Raw genomic sequence first — 20,645 nt, 5'->3', positions numbered from 1 at the left:
AAAACGTTGTGCGGACGAGAAGCGCGAAATTCCGATAGGCGCAACGCTTAATGCAGACATTGTCTACATGCATCGCGAAAGAGTAAGTGGCGATGAAGGGATACCGCGTATAGGAAGGACGGTGAAGGCAAAAAGAAAACCACTGTCGTCAATAAAATCAGAGAGGTTGTACAGACAAATTGGTATACTGGGCACCTGCAAGACTTCGTGGACACCCGTGAAATTAATGGCACACAGGTCTTGGAGGGCTGAGGTGGCGATCTCTACCTCCTGCATGGGCACCGTGAGGTAATCTTGCACGCGGTTATTGCAGAACTCGTCAATTGCGTACTTCTGCTTCAGGAGGTAGGATATCTGGAGATAACAGAAGAAGAAGAAGAAAGAAACAATTAGTCACAGTTTCGCCACAATGGCGAAGCAATGAATGCGATAGCAACAAATTTGAGTGTCACGCGAAGAGTGGCAAGCAGATCGAAACGTGCCACGCGTTGCTCACGCACAAATGACGCAAGAAACGTACTCGCAAGTACAGATGAACGCGAATAAGTGTATCAGTTGTTATATTTCTGTGTGTGCAAAGCATGCCCTTTTTGTAAACGGAGACTGTGCAGCGAGTGCAGTGACCTCTATGTGCCTGGTAACTACAACAGAATTGTTCCGGTGAAAGCCCAATGCGTATGATTCTCCCCACCGTGATATAAGCGCGCGCACGCGTAAGCTTCTACCCCCTCCCCTCCGCAGGGCAAAGTACGCGTGGGAGATGAACGCATCAGCGTGCGTCGCCGCGTCGTGACAATCTACCGACGAGCGCTCATTGCGTCATCTGAAAACGCAATAGTGCCTCCGAGATCGCCATCGCCAGCGGTAAATGGTAAATATAAATAAATTGCCGTTTCAACGTTGGAAAAGGTGCGTTTTCTTGGCTCAGTGGCTAACGCCACGCACTTACAAGCAAAACGTCGGACGTTCCTTACCGCGCGCCGGAGTCGTTTTCTTTTTCTGGATTATTTTTCTTTCTTGGGTTTTCATACATATAGATACTTATGCATACATATACAGTGAATGTCGGTAGTCACCAACGACGACGTCGGCGGCAAAATCCAGCCGAGAGTGTGAATATAATTCTTATCGCAACGAAACAAGAATATGGTGTCACAATGTTTAAATGAACAACGCTACAACTTTCTTCCGCTGATTCGACAAACATTATAATCTGAATAGTCCGGCAGAAATTCCTGCCATTCGCGCGACAAATGACACAAACGACCGACCGACAAAAACTGGGCAAAGGTCACACATAAAACCTTCACGTAAGGCTAACGAAAGATTGCATAACGCTACATGATTAATTGTTGAGATGTCCGACGAATGGCACAATACATCGCGATCTAAATTAAGATGCAGCTGTATATTCCTTCGAAAGTGTCCGTACGAGACGTCACCATGCCAATGCCCGGGTTAATAAGTGCCATCCAATCAATAGGTACAGGCTGTGCAAGACAAAGAAGGAAGCAACAAAAGGGAGAAGGCAGGGAGGTTAACCAGAAAGACATCCGGTTGGCTACCCTACACTGGGGGATTAGGGAAGGGGACAAGAAAGATGAAAAAGAGGGAAGACAAGAATACATAAGAAAACAAACGACAACATTTTACAAGCATTCTAGTGATTCCGCTCTTGACTGTTACGTTACATTAATCGACAACTTACACTAACTGTTGCATGTTTTCACCCATGCCGAAATTCCGAAATTATCGTAGGTCTCCCTTATCGACGGGGAAAAATCTGATCTAAGTCCAAACGTTTGCTGCGAGCACTTTAGCATGTATACGGCATCAAAAAGTACGATAAATCCAGAAAGTCCGCTCAAATAAGAAACAAATTTCTTCCTTTGAGGGAAATCAGAATTCCCTTTGTTTAAAATTGATCTCCCGAGGAGCTGTAAACTGGAAGTCTGTTCTCTCTTATTCTTTTCAACAAAAAAACGGCAAATAACTATTATAGATGTTCTGGAAGTTGTGCTTTTGAAATGCTTAATCCTGATCACGATCTAAAATAGGTAACCTCACCTTTTTCGGCTCCACCGTCAAGGTATGAACGAAGTATTCCATGAGCTTAACAAGGTAGTTGTTGACCCAACGAACCAGCAACTCGAGGTCACTGGCGTTCTCGAAGAGCTGCGACAAAGTTGTTTGCTGGCTGTCTGAAAAGAGAAGGATGAACGAACGGCTAATAAAGAGAGGCATTTCAGTCGAGTGGATTCAGGTTCAGGTAAAAGTCATTGTTACCCGTGGCTTCGCTCCACAGGCTTTCGCTGGTGGTGAGGAACGAGGCAATCTTGAGCAAGTACGGCATCAGAGTGTGGTTGAGGTTCGCGTCCAATTCTTGGAAGGCGACGCTGACCAGCTGAAGCACTGCGCTTGCCTTCCTGAAAACCGTATGACGACGTGTTAGCTCGAAAAGTTTCGTTGAAACGTTAAGAGGCAGCCGTTTAGTCTACTGTGAAATAAAAGTCACAGTTTAGTCGACATCAGTCACGGATTAGTCTGCATTAGGGACAATTAGACAATTATTCGCACCGGAATTAGATTCAAGAGCCATCTCCTATAATTCATATACAAGGTGCATAAAAAAATAGCAGTTTCGCCTCAAGGACGAAGCAATGATTGCGATGGAAACAAATGTAAATGTTATATGATGGAAGGCCAACGTATAACTGCTTTTAGATGCGATCTCACGTAACTCTGCAAAAAGCTGTTGTAAGGGCCGTTCCACGCGCTTCCCGCACAGCCGCAACGCACGTGCCGAGACCCCTACTGATTATATATATATATATATATATATATATATATATATATATATATATATATATATATATATATATATATATATATATATATATATATATATATATATATATATATATATATATATAGCGCACGAAGCGGCGCACGCAAAGCACAACGCCGTTTCGTGCGCTGTGCTTTGCGTGCGTGCTCGACGTCGAGTTCTCTCTCACGGCCACTTTAAAGAGGAAACGGGAAAGAAATGACTTTGAAACTAAATATTCAAAGCGCTTTTGCAAACTTCAAGAAAAAAGTGTGGCGCTGACGCAATTTCGCAGGTCACATCGCAAAATGCGGAAGCCCGGTAGGGGGCCACGTTTCGTGGATTGCGTCGACACTCACGCTGGCTGTAACGCATCGCGGCTTCTGCTGAGAAAGTGCGGCGACCCCTATTTATGCATGCACCAAGTTCCCACTCATCCGTGCTGCTACGAAGATCATCATCATAATCATCCTGACTACGCCCACTGTAGCACAAAGCGCTCTCTTATGTTCCACCAGTCAGCTCAATCCTGTGCTGCTGCTGCTGCTGCTGCTGCTGCTGCTGCCGCCGCCACATTAGCATACCCGAAAACTTACCAATCTCATCTGCCCACCTATCTTCTGTCTTCCCTTCATCCGCTTGCTGACCCCCTCACCCGCTTGATATAAGATACAGGCGTATAGGTTCGAATGGTATTTCGGTACTGGTCTATTCGCATTTTGTGAACCATTTTGCAATCGCGACACACGTATGCGGACACGAACTCTTGGCGGTCATCAACTCTGCCACACGGGAGGCACCAATCCGCAGCTTGTCCTTGGCAGATCAGCTCTTGGCTGTTCGCCAAGCCCGCGAGGCGGTTGAGAAGCTCGGCATCTCAGTCCCCACGTGGGAGCGGCCCGCGACACAGTGATCTGTGTTTTGGAGGACCCGATCAAAGTTTATCCAACCCAATTGAACGCCAACCTATTTAACGGCAAGGGGAATGCATCGCCGAATGACGCCTTCGGTGTCGATGACGTCGAACGTATGCGCTACGTTTCAGGATCAAGGGATAGATTACATTGCGGCTACATGCGCGGAAAGACGCGCTGTAGTCCTAATTGCACAATGACTGCGAAATGTGTAACGTGTGACACGTTGACACATACGATACATCATTAGAAAGCGTGCTTCTTTAGAAAACCGAGAAAAGTATGCAAATAGGTTTGAGGCACGCATGCACGTATACGCAAGGTAATGCACACGCCAGCGTGGTGCCGCGAAGAAATACTCGGAGCTCGGAAGGTCGCCCGTGTTACGCAGCCTTCCTGTGCTGATAACATAAGCAGTACATTCATGCTTCGCGGGAACAGGTAAGAATACACCAGACGTGAGCTTTTCTCGGGTTTCGAGTTACAGCGTGAACTCTAAAGGTATAGCTTTTGCGAGTAGGTAAAGTTATAAGCAAGAAACACCTATACAGTAAGAGGAAACGAAGTGCCGTGTTTGTAGTCAGAGACGGACCACACTTTTTGGTCGGCGCGATTACTTCGCCTGAGCTCGCAAGCTTTGGAAGTGTCGTTCAGTTGTGCATTCCAGGAGCATACATATTCTGCAATACGTTCCGGAAGAACTCGCTAAATTGTTTGTCTAACATATGCGAGAGCATTCGCACGCCACAAATATTTAACTGCCATAAGAGTCGGCCATAAGAGTCGATAGAAACGGAGTCTGCAGACAGGGCGTTCGTTTGATTTCGTTGCTTTATTAGCTGGGTGCGGCGTTGCCCATCTCTCAACTACAGGCCTCTATATGCGCTAACCGAGTGCGTGCGGCGTGACAGTTCATTATATCGTGCTCTAATACTCTCCCGCTTTTTTTTTTTTTCGTATAACGTGTGCCCGCTTCACAACTGCTGTGGACCAAGGTTGGATACACACATGCTACCGGCTGCTAGTTTCTTTTGAACTAATTCTACGGGATCATGATAAGAAGGCCATAGTCAGGCCAAAGTGTGCAAGTGCTCTCGCGTTCAAGAAAAGATGAACGGGCAAATTCGGCCATAGTATTTACACGCACCCTTCCGGGGTGTCGTCGGCGCCGAAAGCGGTTCTGGCCTGCTTGAGAGCGTCCTTCATAGCCGTTCCGTGAAGTGCTGAGACGTCCGCAAACGCCGCCACCTTCTTGTCCCCGAGTACCTCCACATTTCTAAGCAGCACATTCAAGCGTGCACCCATTGCGGTCCAACTGAACGGGACGTCCTGACCGTGGTTAACTCTCTGTACCTGGAAGAAGAAAAATATATAGTTCCGTTACTTCCTTGTTTTATCTTCCTATAAAATGAAGGAGCAGATTCATGTCTTTGAGCTTCTCATAACTCCGTGATCCGTGTAGTGTGCCCCGTGACGGTATTACCGATCCTTCGTGCGCTTCTCTTGCTCTAGATTTTCTTGCGCCGCATTTTTAAAACGACAGACTTGTGCAAACTTGCTTAATGCTCTGTTGCGAATGCTATAATTTATTGCAACTTTCTACGTCAACTATAAGAAGTTCGAGCGGTAGAATATTCGTCGTACTAACCCCTAATTATACGAGGTCTCTTTTTGATATTACCGTTATTTACACAATTAGCTCGGCCCCCTCCACTACCAGTGGCTCCCCGCTTACAGCAAGCAATGCTTTAAAATTTCTGGTGAATTATTTAGTTACCCTCTGTTTCTTACGTAAGTAGAAAATAATATGCAGTATTTCCCACGTATATAATGTTCCTCATATTTTTTGAAAGGTCTGGTTCTTACAATAGTTCTCTTCTGTTTGATCTGCGTGACTGATTTATGAGCCATTTCTTTTTCTGTACTTACGAGTGATTATTTAAAAATTGCAAATGAATTTTCGGTAGAATTCTCAAGTTCGCTGTGAAAGTAGACGAAAGAATGACTGTACGGCTTCCGAAAAGGAAGCATACCACCTCGGCGGCGGCTCGAAAATGTTCCAACAACAACAACAACAAAAGAAAAACCCTTCAACATTTCTTGTCGTCAAGTTTCCTTTTCGGGACAAGTAACAGTAAGCCAGAAACGTACCATTGTGGATATGGCAGCTACATGTCGCTCCGCAAAGAACTCGGACATGAGGAGAGGAACTTGTTGGCACATCTTCTCTTCGAGTCTTCTCAAGCTCTCCGTGTTCCCCACGCTCAAGAGGTCGGCAAACTTACCACTCTGACAGGGCACGTAAAACTTTTTCACCTTGTTCTCTTCCAATTTTTCAATGAGCTGAAACAAAAAAATTCCACTAGATGCAATGATCGAGCCGTTGTCTCAATGTTAATGTATAGCTGTCGAGATTCGACAGTATCTCTGTAACTAAACTTCTAGAGCGAAAGCTGTACTACTTCACGCCATTCGAAGTCATTCATGTCGTCGCAGTAACCTTGAGCAGCCGAAGCTCTTTCTACTATTATGAAGCACTGACAGCACATTCATTATTTGTGCATAGCCTTTGCAAAACTTACCCAACATTTTAGTCCGTTGTTATTGCCTAATGATAAAAAACGAAACTTACAAACCTGTATGTCATATTAAACTCGACATATTCATCGACATTGATAAAATAACCGCCGATCTCTAAAAGTTTGTTATAATACCAATTCATTCTTGTTGTTTAGCTTTTCGCGAAATTGTGAAGTGGCGTGGTCGTTTGCCATGTCGATGCCGAATCGTAGATTTTCGCGTGATATCTTGGTATTTGGAACGCAGTTCCTAAATGCAATTCGTCGCCTGGGACTGCATTATTATTTAGGTTTATTTAGCATCAATCTCCTCCTAAGCGCTCGAATCTTCAATCCAGTTTAAATAAGTTTATTTCATTTTTCTAAGAATAAGGAGCCGAAACTGAAAGCTGCAGCTTGATAAGGTTCCAACACCATAAAGACGACAACAGTGGTGCAGACATCAATATATGCTTCATATGCAGAATATTTTACCTCCTTTCCTGCCTGAGGGTGTAAAGAATGATGATGTACAATGCGCAATATAACCCACACGGGGCTGATTGATTGAGTGACCGACTGCTTATTTGTGCAGCGGCAAATTGTCACTTGCGATTGTTGGCAGAAAACGGAATATGTGGCATTTTTTCTCAACAACCACTGTGTGGCATATCTGAGCAATCAAAACCATTCAAAAATTAATGGCACACATGTGTCGCATAAAAAAATTACAACGCCGAAATCCTATGCATTCTTTTCTGAATCAGTGCTATCGTAATACCGTCCATTCTACTGAAGCAAACGCCAGGAAGAAAGTGCAACCAGATTTTCTTTCCAGCAAAAGTGAAGTTATAAGTGCTATTCACACATTATTTCAATTAGAAGGTAGTCATTTCACCCGCATAAACAGCACGAATATTTTCTACAGCGTTACCTTATGCTCCAGGAAATGCGATTTAATTGAATTCTTTCTATTTAGTTTTAGTAAAAGAAACGTCTCATGTAAGATAGCGGAACATGCTGTCTTCGAGGTTTATACATATAAATAGGCATAAATGCAGCTATATAGACTTACATTTGCCAGGTCAGCTTGCAGGACCTTCATCCCAATTCGTATGAAATCGGGCAAGAATTCCAATATTTCCGTTATAATAACGTTCATACTAGGAACATTCAGCGCAACGTTGCGCACAGTGATCCCGCCTTCCACTGGAACATACAAGAAACAAAAGTCAGCGGAATTTTTATCCGGTTCTACTAAGATATAGCCACCCAAGTGCTTAAGATTTCTCCGAATCACTTCATCCTATAGTCTTTTATCTGCATACTGTGAACTAATGAAATGAAGTGACAAACTGCACTGTTGTCAAAATAAAAAGCAATTAAGCGACAACCTACAGGCACACTGTGTTGCACCAAACGAAGTGCGCAATGTATTACGCGGCATTTGTGTACTACGCGGAAATAATTGGTGCTTGGAAAGCCGGTATATTACTGTTGCCAGTTGGGTTTTCCGTGTATCTAATTTGCCGGAAACAACAAGCTCGTGTCCATTAAAAAAACTGGCTTTTGGAAAAAATAGGTTATTAATTTGAATATAGATCGGTCAGTAATCCTGCTTGCATGCCATTGTTTCTGTATTATTTTTTTAATATTTCTGTATATTATGTATCTTGTTCGAATTTGTATTCGCACTTTTGTGTTACAGAATTCCGCCACTGTCCGAATGTCTTTTCTACTGTTTATTTATGAGTGCTAGTTTTTGTATAATATTTTGCACACGCATGCGAGCGTTCTGTGCGGTGAATGCATGTATGGTGCTGGAGGGCTAGCCAGGGGGCGTTTTTTTTCAACTTCACCTTTTGCCACAAGCACCAAGACAATTTTGTATCGTTGCGAAAATGAATCAATGAATAAAATATAAAAAAGTATAAGCAATATGACCGGCGAGCCAGGCATTGCTCAAATGTTCTGTTGTTTGGCATCGTTGATATTTACCGTGAGAGCTCGTACAAATCGCTCAGGCTACTTTGTTTGCTATAGCCCCCCCTTTCCCACTCCTCGCAAGGCACTCGCCTTTACCTTTTGGTGCCGATGTCCTCGTAGCGCATAAAGATAAGGAAGTCGTGAAAGCCTGCTCGTTAATGCGCAGTTTTGTCAGTTGTGGCACGTTTCCTGTACTTTTGTAACACTCTCCTTATCATCGCCATGACGACTGACGATTACGCTTATCGAAGCGCAGCGTTCAGCTTGAGCGACGCGTTTTCAGATGTGAACAATCTCATTTTTTCCGTGCTAGGACAATATTTGTCAAATTACGCGTACCTACGCACTGGGTGCTTTTTTATTTTTTGTGTTATCGAAATACGCCCCATATTTTCGTAATTGAATTGTCAACTGCAACGCTCTGTGGCATCGAAAACTCCTATACGCTAGATCGTGCGCTGTAGTTCTTGTGTAAATCCTGGTGTAGGTCTAAATTCTACGCTCGTGCAACTCAACTAGCGTGCACGCTAGTTGAGCTGCACTCTATAGTTGTATTGCACTACTTGCATTGCTCTAGTTACATCATACTATAGTTGCCACTGCACTTGTTGCAGTGCACTAGTTTCACTGTGCTATATAGTCGAGTTGTGCACGCTAGGATACACTGTGCACTTTTTCGCCCAGTGGCCGTGGGTGTAATGGTCAGTGTACGCGCACGATGACTAAGTGGTCGTGAGTTCGAATCCCGTGTGTTTGCTGCAAATTTTCCAAAATTAATTTTTGAATATGATGCTTGCACATCGATCGTACATCTAATCAAATGCCAGCAGGCACTTCGAAAGGCTGGTTAAGCCAACCGAACCCTGATTTTTCTTTTGCTAACCGTTGCTCCATGGAGGAGTAACCGTGAGAGCGTAGTTACTGCTTCCCTGTTACTCCCAAAATGGTGCAATGGGTGTGGTAAGTTAGTTACTTCCCTAAACGAGTAACCTCGGTACCCCTTTACTTCATAGAGTGTAGTGTATAGTACGGCCAACCGAACAACTTGATTGTCTAGTACTCTTGCCGAGGCGGTGGCGCCATCTATTGGGCGAAGCAGGTATCAGTCGGATGCTCCAGGAGTGTTTCTCGCGATTTTATGTAACTTATTGCGGCTAAGTGTTGATTATTTCTGTAGTTTATACTATTTTAGACCTTAGTAGTTATTTAATACTGGTGTTGGGCATTGTTAGCCTCCTTCTACGTGTGTACAGACCACTTTGTGACCATGCCACAGTGGATACCCTGTATACTGTATACCCTAAAGCTGTATACCCTAAAGTGCCACGCACTAGAAACAGGCACGTTGCGCGTTGTTCAAGTTTTTTTTTTTTTTGTAAGGCAGTGGTGACAGCCTGCACATTGGTCTTTGTGGAAATTGGGCCAGCATCCGTGTATAACAGTGTCCATGACTTAATATGGATGTGACAAGTAACACGCTAGCTCCAGTGCTATTTCTAACCTCAGCAGTACTGCCGAGGGATGTCGCCGATAGAAAGAGAGAAAAAAAGAAACCTTCGCCCCTAATGCTACATACGCCATAAGCGATTCGTAACGTCTGAGTAACCCTGTTCACACCTGCTTCATTCAAAAGAACTGTGTGGAAAATTGCCGCATCTATTCCTTTTCATGGCATCTGAAGCATTACGAGATCATCATCTTAAAATGTTGCACGCTCGCGATTGCTTTACAGCTTCATGCATGAACCGAGCGAGACCACTGAGCAAACCCATTGTTTAGGAGGATCAACCGTAACGGCGTTGTCAGTTACCTTCGTAATGAGCCAGCGCGTATTGTGCATGCATCGTTACTGTGGCGAAACATGCCAAGATGTAAAAATAGAGCAGTAGTAAATATTAAATGACACATTACTCACCTAATATACCTCCCATCATCTGGTTCAGCAGATCTGTTATTTGGTCCGCCATGTAAAACACGGCAAGAAAATCATTCCAGTACTTTAACCGCTGAAGGGAGACATAGTTTGAGACTGTCTGAACAATCTTCATAGCTGATGTAATTCTGTGAAAAAGAAGCGTTTTTTTTTTTTGCGCAACATATAGTAAAGCGAAGCGAATGTTTCAAATTCGGCGCATACAAGGAAAAGAAATTATAGTAATTTTGCGGAACTCTTCGAACCGTTTCATTAAAATTATCACTTACCTTTCCTCTCTTGTTTTTGAGTTCCAGTGGCTCTCAAACTTTGCCGCAGCCTTGGACACGCCAATCCAGTCGTACGAGAGTCTTTTCATATTGACGGTCTTGTTCAAAAGCCCGGTGATGTCAGATATTTTGACATTCATGGGACTCCATGTCGCGTCATGTTTTTCTTCCGCAGTGGCAGATATGTTCCGAAAAGTTTTCAGAAACTGCGAAGGAGAAAAGAGAAAGAAGGGTACACAAGTTGGATACAAAGACGCGCCGTGTAGATATGCTTCGAAAATAGCCCGTGATATTCAAAAAAAAAAAAATCTTGGTGGAAAATCCAACTTACTGCAGGGACAATGTCTCTCAAAAAGTGGCATGTGAAAACTTGGATGTCCTTTATTTTGTCCGAAGCAGCACGGACACGAAATATAGTTTTAAACTTGTCCTCGGTGCAGGCCACGTTCAAAATTCCGTTAGACGACAATATTCGGTTGACCTTGGGGAAACAAAAATGCATCTTGTAGCTCGGAGGAAGTAAAGATGCCACGAATGCTGGTAGACAGTGAATACAAGAGACGCACTTACCCGTTTATTCGATGAGAAGGTCGTCACCAAGCTTTCGATCATTTGTGGAAAGAGGGCGTTCTCGGCGTTTTCTTGAGAATTCTCTAAATCTAAAAAGAAAAGGCAGAACAGAAGACACATGCGCATATTATACTGTATACATAATCGCAGAATGTTATGCAGAATAACAAAATCGTGTATACCATAAACCCGTTAACAATTTTTTTGCCAGTGCAAAAATGTAGCTACCTTATAATTACGTGTCATTGTGTAATGACATGCGACTATAAAGCATTGACACCACTGCCAAGTCTGGCTGTTTCAAGCAGCCTCACGATTGAGTGGGTGCAAAAAAAATTGTTTAGGGAAGGAATATCTGTACATTAGACAGTTTTCATATTGAAATTATAGACAGTTCATTTCCCTATTCGTGGTTCTGTATATGATCAGTTCTCGCAACAGAAAATGGCGATTATGTGTTGTGAAACTAGACAATTCGTTTATAGCTCATTTTTTACAGCCGTCGAGATTTACCTGCTCGCATGAACTCCACCACAATGCCGATAAGTCTCGCCGTGTAGTACATTGCATCCTGCCTCGTCCGTCTGTGTCTCGACGATTCCCGTTTCGTCGACATTAAGTCCTCCAAGGCATCAAGCATTTCCTGTCTGAGGGAGCAAGAAAAAAGAACTTTTCTGATTCCGCTATATAGAAATCGGCATAACACGAAAGTGAAACGTGTCTTTACAAAGGTAGTTGTGCATTTATTGTGCAAAGCTTCACGAACAGCGACAAAATGCATTCACATTACGAACGGCAAGCAGCTAGAAACTTGCAGCGCACACCTTAAGCAGAAAGCACGCACGAAATCAGCATACACACACGAACGCGGACTAACAACTGTCACAGCGCGACACAAAGCGCACTGTTCAAACAGAAAGAAAGATGCTCGAAACAAGCGCACACGTATAACAAGGCAAGCGCGAACAACCGTCACAAATCTCGCTGCACCGTATGTCAGCAGCGCGCTCCTTTCGTAAACGCGACAGCGCAGCGTGCGAAGTGACCTTCGTCCTTTCCCGAATTACGTGGTAAACGCGCGCGCGGGAAAGACGACACTACGTGGAGAAGGCCATCGCGCCCTCTTTAACGCGCTGAAGTTTCGAAGCTCTGAGGAGGACTGTCAAACGGTGTATGGTGTATATAAATGGATTTCTGTTAGCAATCCAGACAACGTACGCTCCGTGGCGTAGGGGTTAGCGCCACGCGCCTAAAACGAGAGGCTGCTGGTTCGATTCCGCGCGACAAGTGCTTGCCTTCAGGTTTCTTCTTTTTTTTTTTTGCAATCTCGTAGCATATATTTAACATCACTTCCGTGACGGAAGTATATCAGCGTAGCCATGCTGTACCCCGGCATAAAAAAGCTTAAGGTTAAAAAAGGAATCGCACATTGCATTGAGAATCGCCGAAAAACTTTTTTTAGAACCCGTCCAGTAAGAGCGAAGTTACAAAGATTTGTCGCATGCTGCAATTGCATGTCTCTTCTCTCATTCCCGCGAAAGCACTGGAAGCTAAGCAGGGAGGGATGGCACGGGGAAAGAAGGTATGTCGCACGGCTTCGTGACCTTGAGGGATTTTCTCTCTCTCTCTCTCTTTTTTTTTTTTGAATAGGCGGTTTTTCAATGTGATCGCACGCGCTCTCGTGCGCAAGTAGCGGCCACCCATTGACCCCATTAAGACCGAGGGCGCCTTGCTCAAGTCAGCCAATGGCTGATACTGGGCCTGGGGCTATAGTTATTTTTCTGCTTGTAACGTCATTTGTCGAGAGAAGAGGAAGCGATTTTGAGCTGACGTTTAGAATTATTTGTGAATTCTAGGCCGCATGCTGCCTATAACGTTTGATTCGCGTTTTCTCGGGAGCCTTGACTACCGATCGGCAGTTTGCTCAAAAAGTGCTGCAGGGCCTCTTTGAAGTAACTTTAGAAGTCGTAGCATACGAGTTCTGCGGAAACACGCAAGGTGGCGAGAGGGTTAAAAAAGGGAAAGAAGACAACCCTCGGTTTGTAGCACGAAGCCACAAGAAAATCCATTTCCTTGTGGCTTCGTGCTACAAACGGGTGGTCGTCTTCTTTCACTTTCTTGACTTGAGGAGTCAGTTGAATAAGCATGCCGTGTTTTGCGTCGCGTTTTCAGTTCACGCATAATTAGATGTGACGTAAGTTCCGACCCATCAAGATGTCGTCACTCACAAATTTGGCTACTAATTTACTTCACTGTGCTTCATAGTTTACGAGATCCTTTCCAAACTTTCTCGCCGTTATTACAGACTTGAAAACTAGAAGTGCCGGCCCCTGTGGTGATTACTAGTTATAATGTTGTTGCGCTGCTAAGCCTAAGCACATTAGTTCACTTCACTTCCTGGCTACGGAAGCCGCATTCATATCAGAGCGAAATGTGAAAACTTCTGTGTTCACATGTTTACATACGCGTTAAAACGCTCAACTTCGCTACAGTTAACTTAGAATGGCGCGCTCAACGTATACCAAAACACGTCGTAGCAGTTAAGGTAGGGGGGGGGGGGGTTGCTGGGGTGGCAGTATAAGCACTCAGAAATGTATTGTGCTGCTTTTAGAGAATGCGAGTGCGGATAATTAGCATGATTACAGAAAACAAAATTCATTACCGATGCGCTCCATTGACATCATTTGTCACAGCTTGATCGACTTACATGGTAGTGGACTTGTCGAAGCCGAAGAGCGTATGGAAGAAGCGGCCGGCCTTTGACTCCGGCCCGCTCGGTGACTGAAAGTCGTTGACAAGCTTGACGGCAGTGTTAAGGACATTCCCTAGAGTGCCCTAGATAAGTGCAATAAGAAAGATAGCGACATGTAAACAACCAACGTGTTGATATATGAAATGTAAATTTCGTTAAGTTAAAAATGTTAGAAACGTAACGGCAAAAAAATTAAAAGAAAACAAACTTACCTCTCGACTAGGTGGGGTGCTTGTAGAAACAGGTGTGTCTAAACCGTAGTTAGGAGGACCTTCAAGAAATAAGGTGGAGTAAATTATACTCGAATCACATCATGAAATGTAAAAAAAAAACGCTACTACACGTGCACTTTTTTCATGAGTTTCATAAGACTGTCTGAAAACAGAAATCTAGTAGATTTTCTTTAACGTCTACTAGCGGACTGCGTAGCCAATGGACGGCACGGATTACCTATTTGGCCCGTGCTTCCCGAAATCCATTCCATGATGGTGTTCACGAGTTCCCTTTCGGGGCTTGGCACGACCTGCCCGACGTCATCCCAAACCGCTTTCAACCTGAAAGAAAGGCGAGTCGAAATTACTTATATATTTCAAATTTCTCCTTGCCACTACACGCCCAAGGATCATCTCTGTCGAGACAAAACTGTAACGTAGACAGACGTCGTTCCTGGATACGTCGTCACTTGAGGTTATACACAGTTCGCCGCAAAAAAGACGAAGTATTTGAAGTGTTCGATGGTTTGCTTTTGTGACGGTATGTCGGTAGCTAGTGCGAGTTTACCTGAAGCCTCATTTGCGCAAACATACACGAAAGAAACAACTTCATATACGAGCGGCAGGTAAAGGGACCGTCAACCAATTTTTATGGCACCTATTTTCTTTATCCCATTGGAAAGCTTATCGGTCAGTCTGTTTGCGGAATGGTGACGTACAAAACACCGCCAAGTGTGCTGCGGTGGACCAGTGGCTACGATACTCTACTGCTAATCCGGAGGTTGCGGGTTCGATTCCGGCTGCGGCAGTCGCATTTCGAAGTGGTCGAGGTCCGTGCGCTTTGCAGTGTCAGTTCATGTTAAAGAACACAGGATGGTCAAAATTTCCGAAGCCCTCCACTATATGGCGTCTCTCATAACCATATCATGGTTTTGGGACATAAAGCTCCAGATATTATTCGCATTATTAAAACGCATAGAAACATTTGTAATTACAATTTTTCTACCTGGGGAGAATATGATGGCCTATACATACGTGACGACGCATGTGTTGCGAACATTGAGCGCTAGAGATGTTCGAGAGTGGGGGCTTACTGTGCAAACGCTGCGAATGAACGTGGTCCACTGGCGGTCATGAAGGCAGCGTGATTTCTCACCGTACAACTCCTTTAACTTCGCAAACAGCAAAGAATGGAGCGGGGCTGGATAATAACATACATACTCTATACTTTAGGGGTGATTATAGAGTACATGACAGCATCAGACTACGTGACTACGTACAGCAAAGAGATCGCCTCCGTATTCCAGCTTCAAAACTCTTCCACTAGACTGCGCGACATAACCATTTTGCTATTTCTAAACGCGATTTTAGAATTTAAATCCTAGCCACAATGCAAAAATGCTGAAATATGCCACTCGACTTTGCCGTCTTCTCATTAGCACCAGTATCTAATGACAAGTTCTGGCCAGTTGTCGGTTCTTGTAATGGGACCTTAAAGAAAAACAACAAGTCGGCTCAGATTACAAATCTTACTCTGCAAAACACTGACGTCGCTAGTTTTACCGTCATATACATATTAATTGAGTAGAAAATTAAGGTCAATATTTCTTTTTTTAATATGGCGCCGAAACATAAGCGCAGGACGTCTTGATTTTCAAAGTGCATTTTTTTCATATTTTGCCCACATTTGCTCAAATAAGTTCGTTGAAAGTGGGGACAATATCGTCCTGGTAAACTCAGAGCCCAATAAACCTCAATCAATCAATCAAACTTTATTTCAGGAATGCATACATTACATGAATAAAATTCTACAGTACAGAGGAGGTCCCGAAGTTAGAAAACTGTCGGGGGGACTTCCGTTAGAGAATAAGTAAATTGCGATAACAATGCAGCAAGCAGTGAAAAACACTTTGTACGAATTAAACAAAGAATGGTTAAAATTTTATAGTAACAAGGAAAGAAAAGTTCTGTGCAACAGCAAGTGGTATAGTTAGTAAAAGAAATACTAAAATTAGGAGTAAGGCACGACGGCAGAGTTTAGAAAACACGTTTTGTGATTAGGTACTCTTTAAACATTTTGCGAAACGAATAGAATGTGGGACATAACTTTATTTCAAGTGGTATGTTGTTCCATACGGATACACCTGTAAATTTAAGAGTTAGTTTTCCATAATTGCTACGCACTTTAGGGAGAAGGAAATTGTGACAGGCTGAAAACCTGGTGTTATTAGTATTGACAAGATGTTGTGTGGATAGCCTTGAAACACATAGACCATGATAAATGAGGCGGTACATCAATATAGCTAACTTTAGAGTGAACAAAAGATTAATTGGAAGCACGGAAAAATAAATAAAGAGTGGCGTAGAAGGCGATTGAAATGGAGCGAAGGCGATCAGACGTAGTGCCCGTTTCTGAAGATGTAGAAGGGGCTCCAGGTGACTGGCATATGTATTACCCCAGGATGAAATGCAATAGGAAAGATGGCTATGAATATATGCATAGTATAATGATAAAATAATGCGTGACTGAAAATAAGGGCGGGCTTTAATGAGAACATGAATGCCAAAAGAAGCTTTTTTTTAATATTGAGAGTACATGATAGTTATATTTCAAATGCTTGTCTAGTATTACGCCTAAGAACTTCACATGATCCGATACGGAAATAATATGGTTGTTAAGAGATACGGAAACTGGTGAGGGAAATGTGTTCTGTGCGGATGAAAACACCACAAATGTAGTTTTAGAGGGATTCATATAAAAATGATTGTTAACACACCATTGATAAATATTACAGAGATCGGAGTTTAAGCTACTTTCAAGTTCAGCAGTTGTTTTCTGGGATGTAAAAATAGTAGTGTCATCGGCGTAAAGAAGACAGTTAGTATGATTAAGGGAACTAGGTAGGTCGTTAATAAAAAGTAGGAATAGAAGAGGGCCTAAGATTGAACCTTGAGGGACGCCCATGGTAACTGGCTTAGCAGATGACGCAATGTTATCGACATAAACTACCTGTGAGCGATTTGTTAAGTAATTGCGAATGAACTGCAAAGCGGGACCCACAATTCCGAAAGATTCAAGTTTACACAGAAGGATCCGGTGGTTAATTGTGTCGAAAGCCTTCGTGAGATCAATAAAAACTGCCCCAGTAAGTAATCCATTGTCTATGGCTTGTTTAATTCGGTCAGTAAAGCTGAGCAAGGCGAGCTCTGTCGAGTAGTCAGGTCGAAAACCAAATTGGTGGGGAGAGAGTAGGTTAAATTTAAGCAGATAGCACATCAAACGCAAGTAAAAAAGCTTTTCAATTACTTTGCTAAAGAAAGGAAGTACACAAATCGGACGGTAATTATTAGTTGACAAACGATCGCCCTTTTTGAAAACAGGTGTTATCTTTCCTACCTTTAAAGCATCAGGAAATGCACCTGCTTTGAACAATTTGTTAATTATTTCAGCTAAAATAGGAGACAGTTCACGTGCCACGAGCTTTATCTTAGACGGGTGAATGGAATCTAAGCCTGGCCCTTTGGTTTTAAGAGATGACATGATTTGAAAGACTTCGTCTGCAGATGTAGGGCGTAAATAAAAAGACTGAGGTGAACGAGATAGAATGGGAAAATGAAGGTCAACTAGTGAATCGGGGGAATTAGATGCAAAAGTATCACTGAAAGCATTAGCGATATCGAGTGGCTCGGTAAGGGAACGTCCGTCAACCGTTATTTTTGATAAGCATGTATAGTCTCGCTGCTGTTCAAGAATTTTTTTATTAGCTGCCAGCTTTTCCTGGTATCATTACCGTTCTTATCTATTTGTTTTTCATAATACTCGCGTTTGGCCCTCTTGAGCAGCATTGAAAGTAGATTTGAATATCTTTTTAAGCGCGTTTTTAGAGAGCTGTTTGAAGGCTGAGATTTTAATTTTCTTCGCATGTTTTCCTTTTTAGATATGGAATGCAAGAGACCAGGTGTTATCCATGGGTTTCTAGGCGTGCGAAACCAATGTATGACGGTACTTGTGGTTGTGCATTCTGCAATGAATGCGCTTATTTTTGCCGAAAATTTATTAAACGCTTCCTCGCCACATTCTTCTTGTGCTACAAAGTCCCAGTTAGCATTACGCACTATCTCAACAAATTCCGCTGAGTTGAATACTGTCTTGGTATTATGCTTATTTTTTATGGGAATACAGGCATCAAGACAGAAAAATACAGGATAGTGGTCGGTGAATAAATAGTCAATAACCCCGGACTTCGAATCAGCAAAGATATTTGACAGTACATGGTCGATTAATGTGTTAGACCCATTCATATCACATCTAGTCGGGGAGTGAATCACAGATTGTAGGCCAAAACTAAGAAAACAGCGAACATATTCCAAGCAAACTGGAGCGTTAGTATCAAGGATATTTATGTTTACGTCACCGCAAATAATAATGTTTTTGTTTTCCAGGGTTAGAGTAGCAAGGATTCTTTCAAGCTGCACGCAAAACTCGGAATTCGAGGATGAGGGAGAACGGTAGATGGATGCAATGGCTGTATGACGATTGTTCAATGGCAGAGCAGAAGATTCTACTTCAAGCCAAACAGACTCACAATTAATGTCAAAAAACAGATCCTGACGGCGTTTGTATGGTATTGATGAAGTTATTAGGACTGCAGATCCGCCACCACGATTTGTGACACGGTGACAATATTCGGATTCATAGCCTGGCAAAGCATACATATGCCCTTCGTCTGCCGACAGCCACGTTTCTGATAGGGAAATTACGGAAAATGAGTGTGAAAACCTGATTTTTGCCGATTAGGAATTGGGCAGACCTCAGTGGCGCCGTCCGAAAACGTCACGGGGATATCAAAGTGGCATCGCTGCCCGAATCTTATTTTTGCGCGTTTTGTAGCTTACCTAGCAAGCGTCTTCTCGAAGCAAGCGTAGTGATTTTGGTATTGGTTAAAACGTAAACTACTGATGCGAGAAAAATTGATATTGTTTTCAGTGCGCCTTTAACGCATTGACACAGTGACACGCGCACACATGCTCGAAAGAAGGAACAGCTAGTTGCCGTTGTTGCATTAGAGAGCGCGGAGAAGTGCTCTTATCAAGTGGACAGCGAACAGTGGCAACCATTGGCAGTGCTATGGTCCACGTCGTCCAGTCATTATCATCGATAGGCGCGCTAATCCGTTTTGACGGCACAGCGCTTGTGCGCCCCTGTCCATGCGTGGTGGCGACTGGTCGGCGAGCACTATACCGTTGCGAAAGCTTGCGCTGTTCGCGTTTCATTTGACGCCGATAGTGTTGGACACTTACAGATCGACGTTGAGCTGCTGGTCGGTAAAGTCCTGAATGAGTGCTCGAAGGGCATCCAGGCTCCCGGAGAAATCGCTGGGCATCTGCTCGCTGATGCTGCCGAAAGCCGTTACCATGCCGCCCACCTTCTCCATGGCGAGGCTGAAGTCGTCGAGTCCCAAGCTCTTTACGACTTGCGACACCTGTTTCCCGAAAAGGTAAGCAGTTCAAGCTTTTCGCAACGACTTCTTAGTCGGCATTTTGAACGAGGAAACTGGCCGTCGAATTAATCGATAAATTAGCTTATTTCTATGAGAGGTCACTGAATGAGCAAGGATATCACGTTTGCCTGTGCGTTCGATATACGTCACGCTTAGTGTCTTTTCGACATGGTCTAATGCATAAAAAGTGCTTAATGCTTATGGATTGTACGAAACGTACAGTTTAACTAATTTTAGATGAGTTGACTGCTGGGCGAGTTGGCATTTGGACCAAAGACCATCGTGAAAAAACGTAACAAGACCGGACAACAGAAAGCTCGTCTACTCTTTCCTGTTGTCCTGTCTCGTTGTGCTACTCACGGTGGCTTTTACGTTACCTCCATCTTTACGCTACAGGCGCCGCGGTGGCCCTAAAAAAACACGGCTGTCTCGACAGCAGTATGTTTGATCCTGGCCGCGGCGGTTGAATTCCGACAGACGCGAAATGCCAAAGACCCGTGTACTATGCGTTGACAGCGCGCATTAATGAACCCTACGGTGGTCGACCTTACACGGAGCCCTCTACTATACGGCGTCTCTCACAGCCGGAGTGGCGATGGAATGCTATATCTCATAAATCCGGCCGGGCATGTAGCGCGTAGACAGGATAACCGCTGGTCGTTAAGGGTAACTAACTGGATTCCCAGAGAAGGCAAGCGGGTTAGGGGGAGACAGGAGGTTAGGTGGGCAGATGAGATTAAGAAGTTTGCGGGTATAAATTGGCAGCAGCAAGCACAGGACCGGGTTAACGGCGGAACATGGGAGAGGCCTTTGTCCTGCGGTGGACGTAGTCAGGCTGATGATGATGTTTATGCCATTGAACACGTTCAGGTGTCGCTGTTTTGGTGTGTTATTTAGGGTGCCTCGATGTTTAACATAGATGCGGGAAAAGATAGGAGGGCGCACGCCTAGCGTCTATATAAAAGCCAACCTCTTCGAACGGCGCTCTTTCCCTTCCCCCATCTGCCACCTCATTCTCCATACGCTGCCACATCTCCCAACATGCTCCTGATTCGTTTTTTTTTTTTATGGATGAGCTCCATAATTGTCCACGTCGTGCTTCCCTCTAGTTGTTCTTTTTCTT

The 20,645-nt window shown here is 43.8% G+C and overlaps 1 protein-coding gene across 1 annotated transcript in view; it reads right to left on the bottom strand.

Annotated features, from left to right (window-relative positions):
• The window catches only part of LOC119178525 (uncharacterized), a 206,808-nt gene that overhangs the window by 65,517 nt on the left and 120,646 nt on the right, over window positions 1-20,645 (bottom strand). Inside the window, exons 8-22 of the mRNA XM_075889229.1 lie at window positions 19,323-19,504; window positions 14,260-14,363; window positions 14,022-14,080; window positions 13,765-13,892; window positions 11,571-11,704; window positions 11,058-11,146; window positions 10,819-10,968; window positions 10,488-10,693; window positions 10,201-10,346; window positions 7,375-7,508; window positions 5,893-6,084; window positions 4,889-5,094; window positions 2,287-2,426; window positions 2,068-2,201; window positions 196-354 (exon numbers count right to left, since the gene is read on the bottom strand). Coding sequence (XP_075745344.1) covers window positions 196-354; window positions 2,068-2,201; window positions 2,287-2,426; window positions 4,889-5,094; window positions 5,893-6,084; window positions 7,375-7,508; window positions 10,201-10,346; window positions 10,488-10,693; window positions 10,819-10,968; window positions 11,058-11,146; window positions 11,571-11,704; window positions 13,765-13,892; window positions 14,022-14,080; window positions 14,260-14,363; window positions 19,323-19,504 — 2,163 coding nt within the window. The remainder of the gene's footprint in view (window positions 1-195; window positions 355-2,067; window positions 2,202-2,286; window positions 2,427-4,888; window positions 5,095-5,892; window positions 6,085-7,374; window positions 7,509-10,200; window positions 10,347-10,487; window positions 10,694-10,818; window positions 10,969-11,057; window positions 11,147-11,570; window positions 11,705-13,764; window positions 13,893-14,021; window positions 14,081-14,259; window positions 14,364-19,322; window positions 19,505-20,645) is intronic.

The sequence above is a fragment of the Rhipicephalus microplus genome, chromosome 1 (genome assembly GCF_043290135.1).
Source record: "Rhipicephalus microplus isolate Deutch F79 chromosome 1, USDA_Rmic, whole genome shotgun sequence".
Classification (NCBI taxonomy): domain Eukaryota; kingdom Metazoa; phylum Arthropoda; class Arachnida; order Ixodida; family Ixodidae; genus Rhipicephalus; species Rhipicephalus microplus.
Note: the sequence above shows the minus strand (reverse complement) of the source record. Positions and strands in the feature narration are given on the sequence as shown.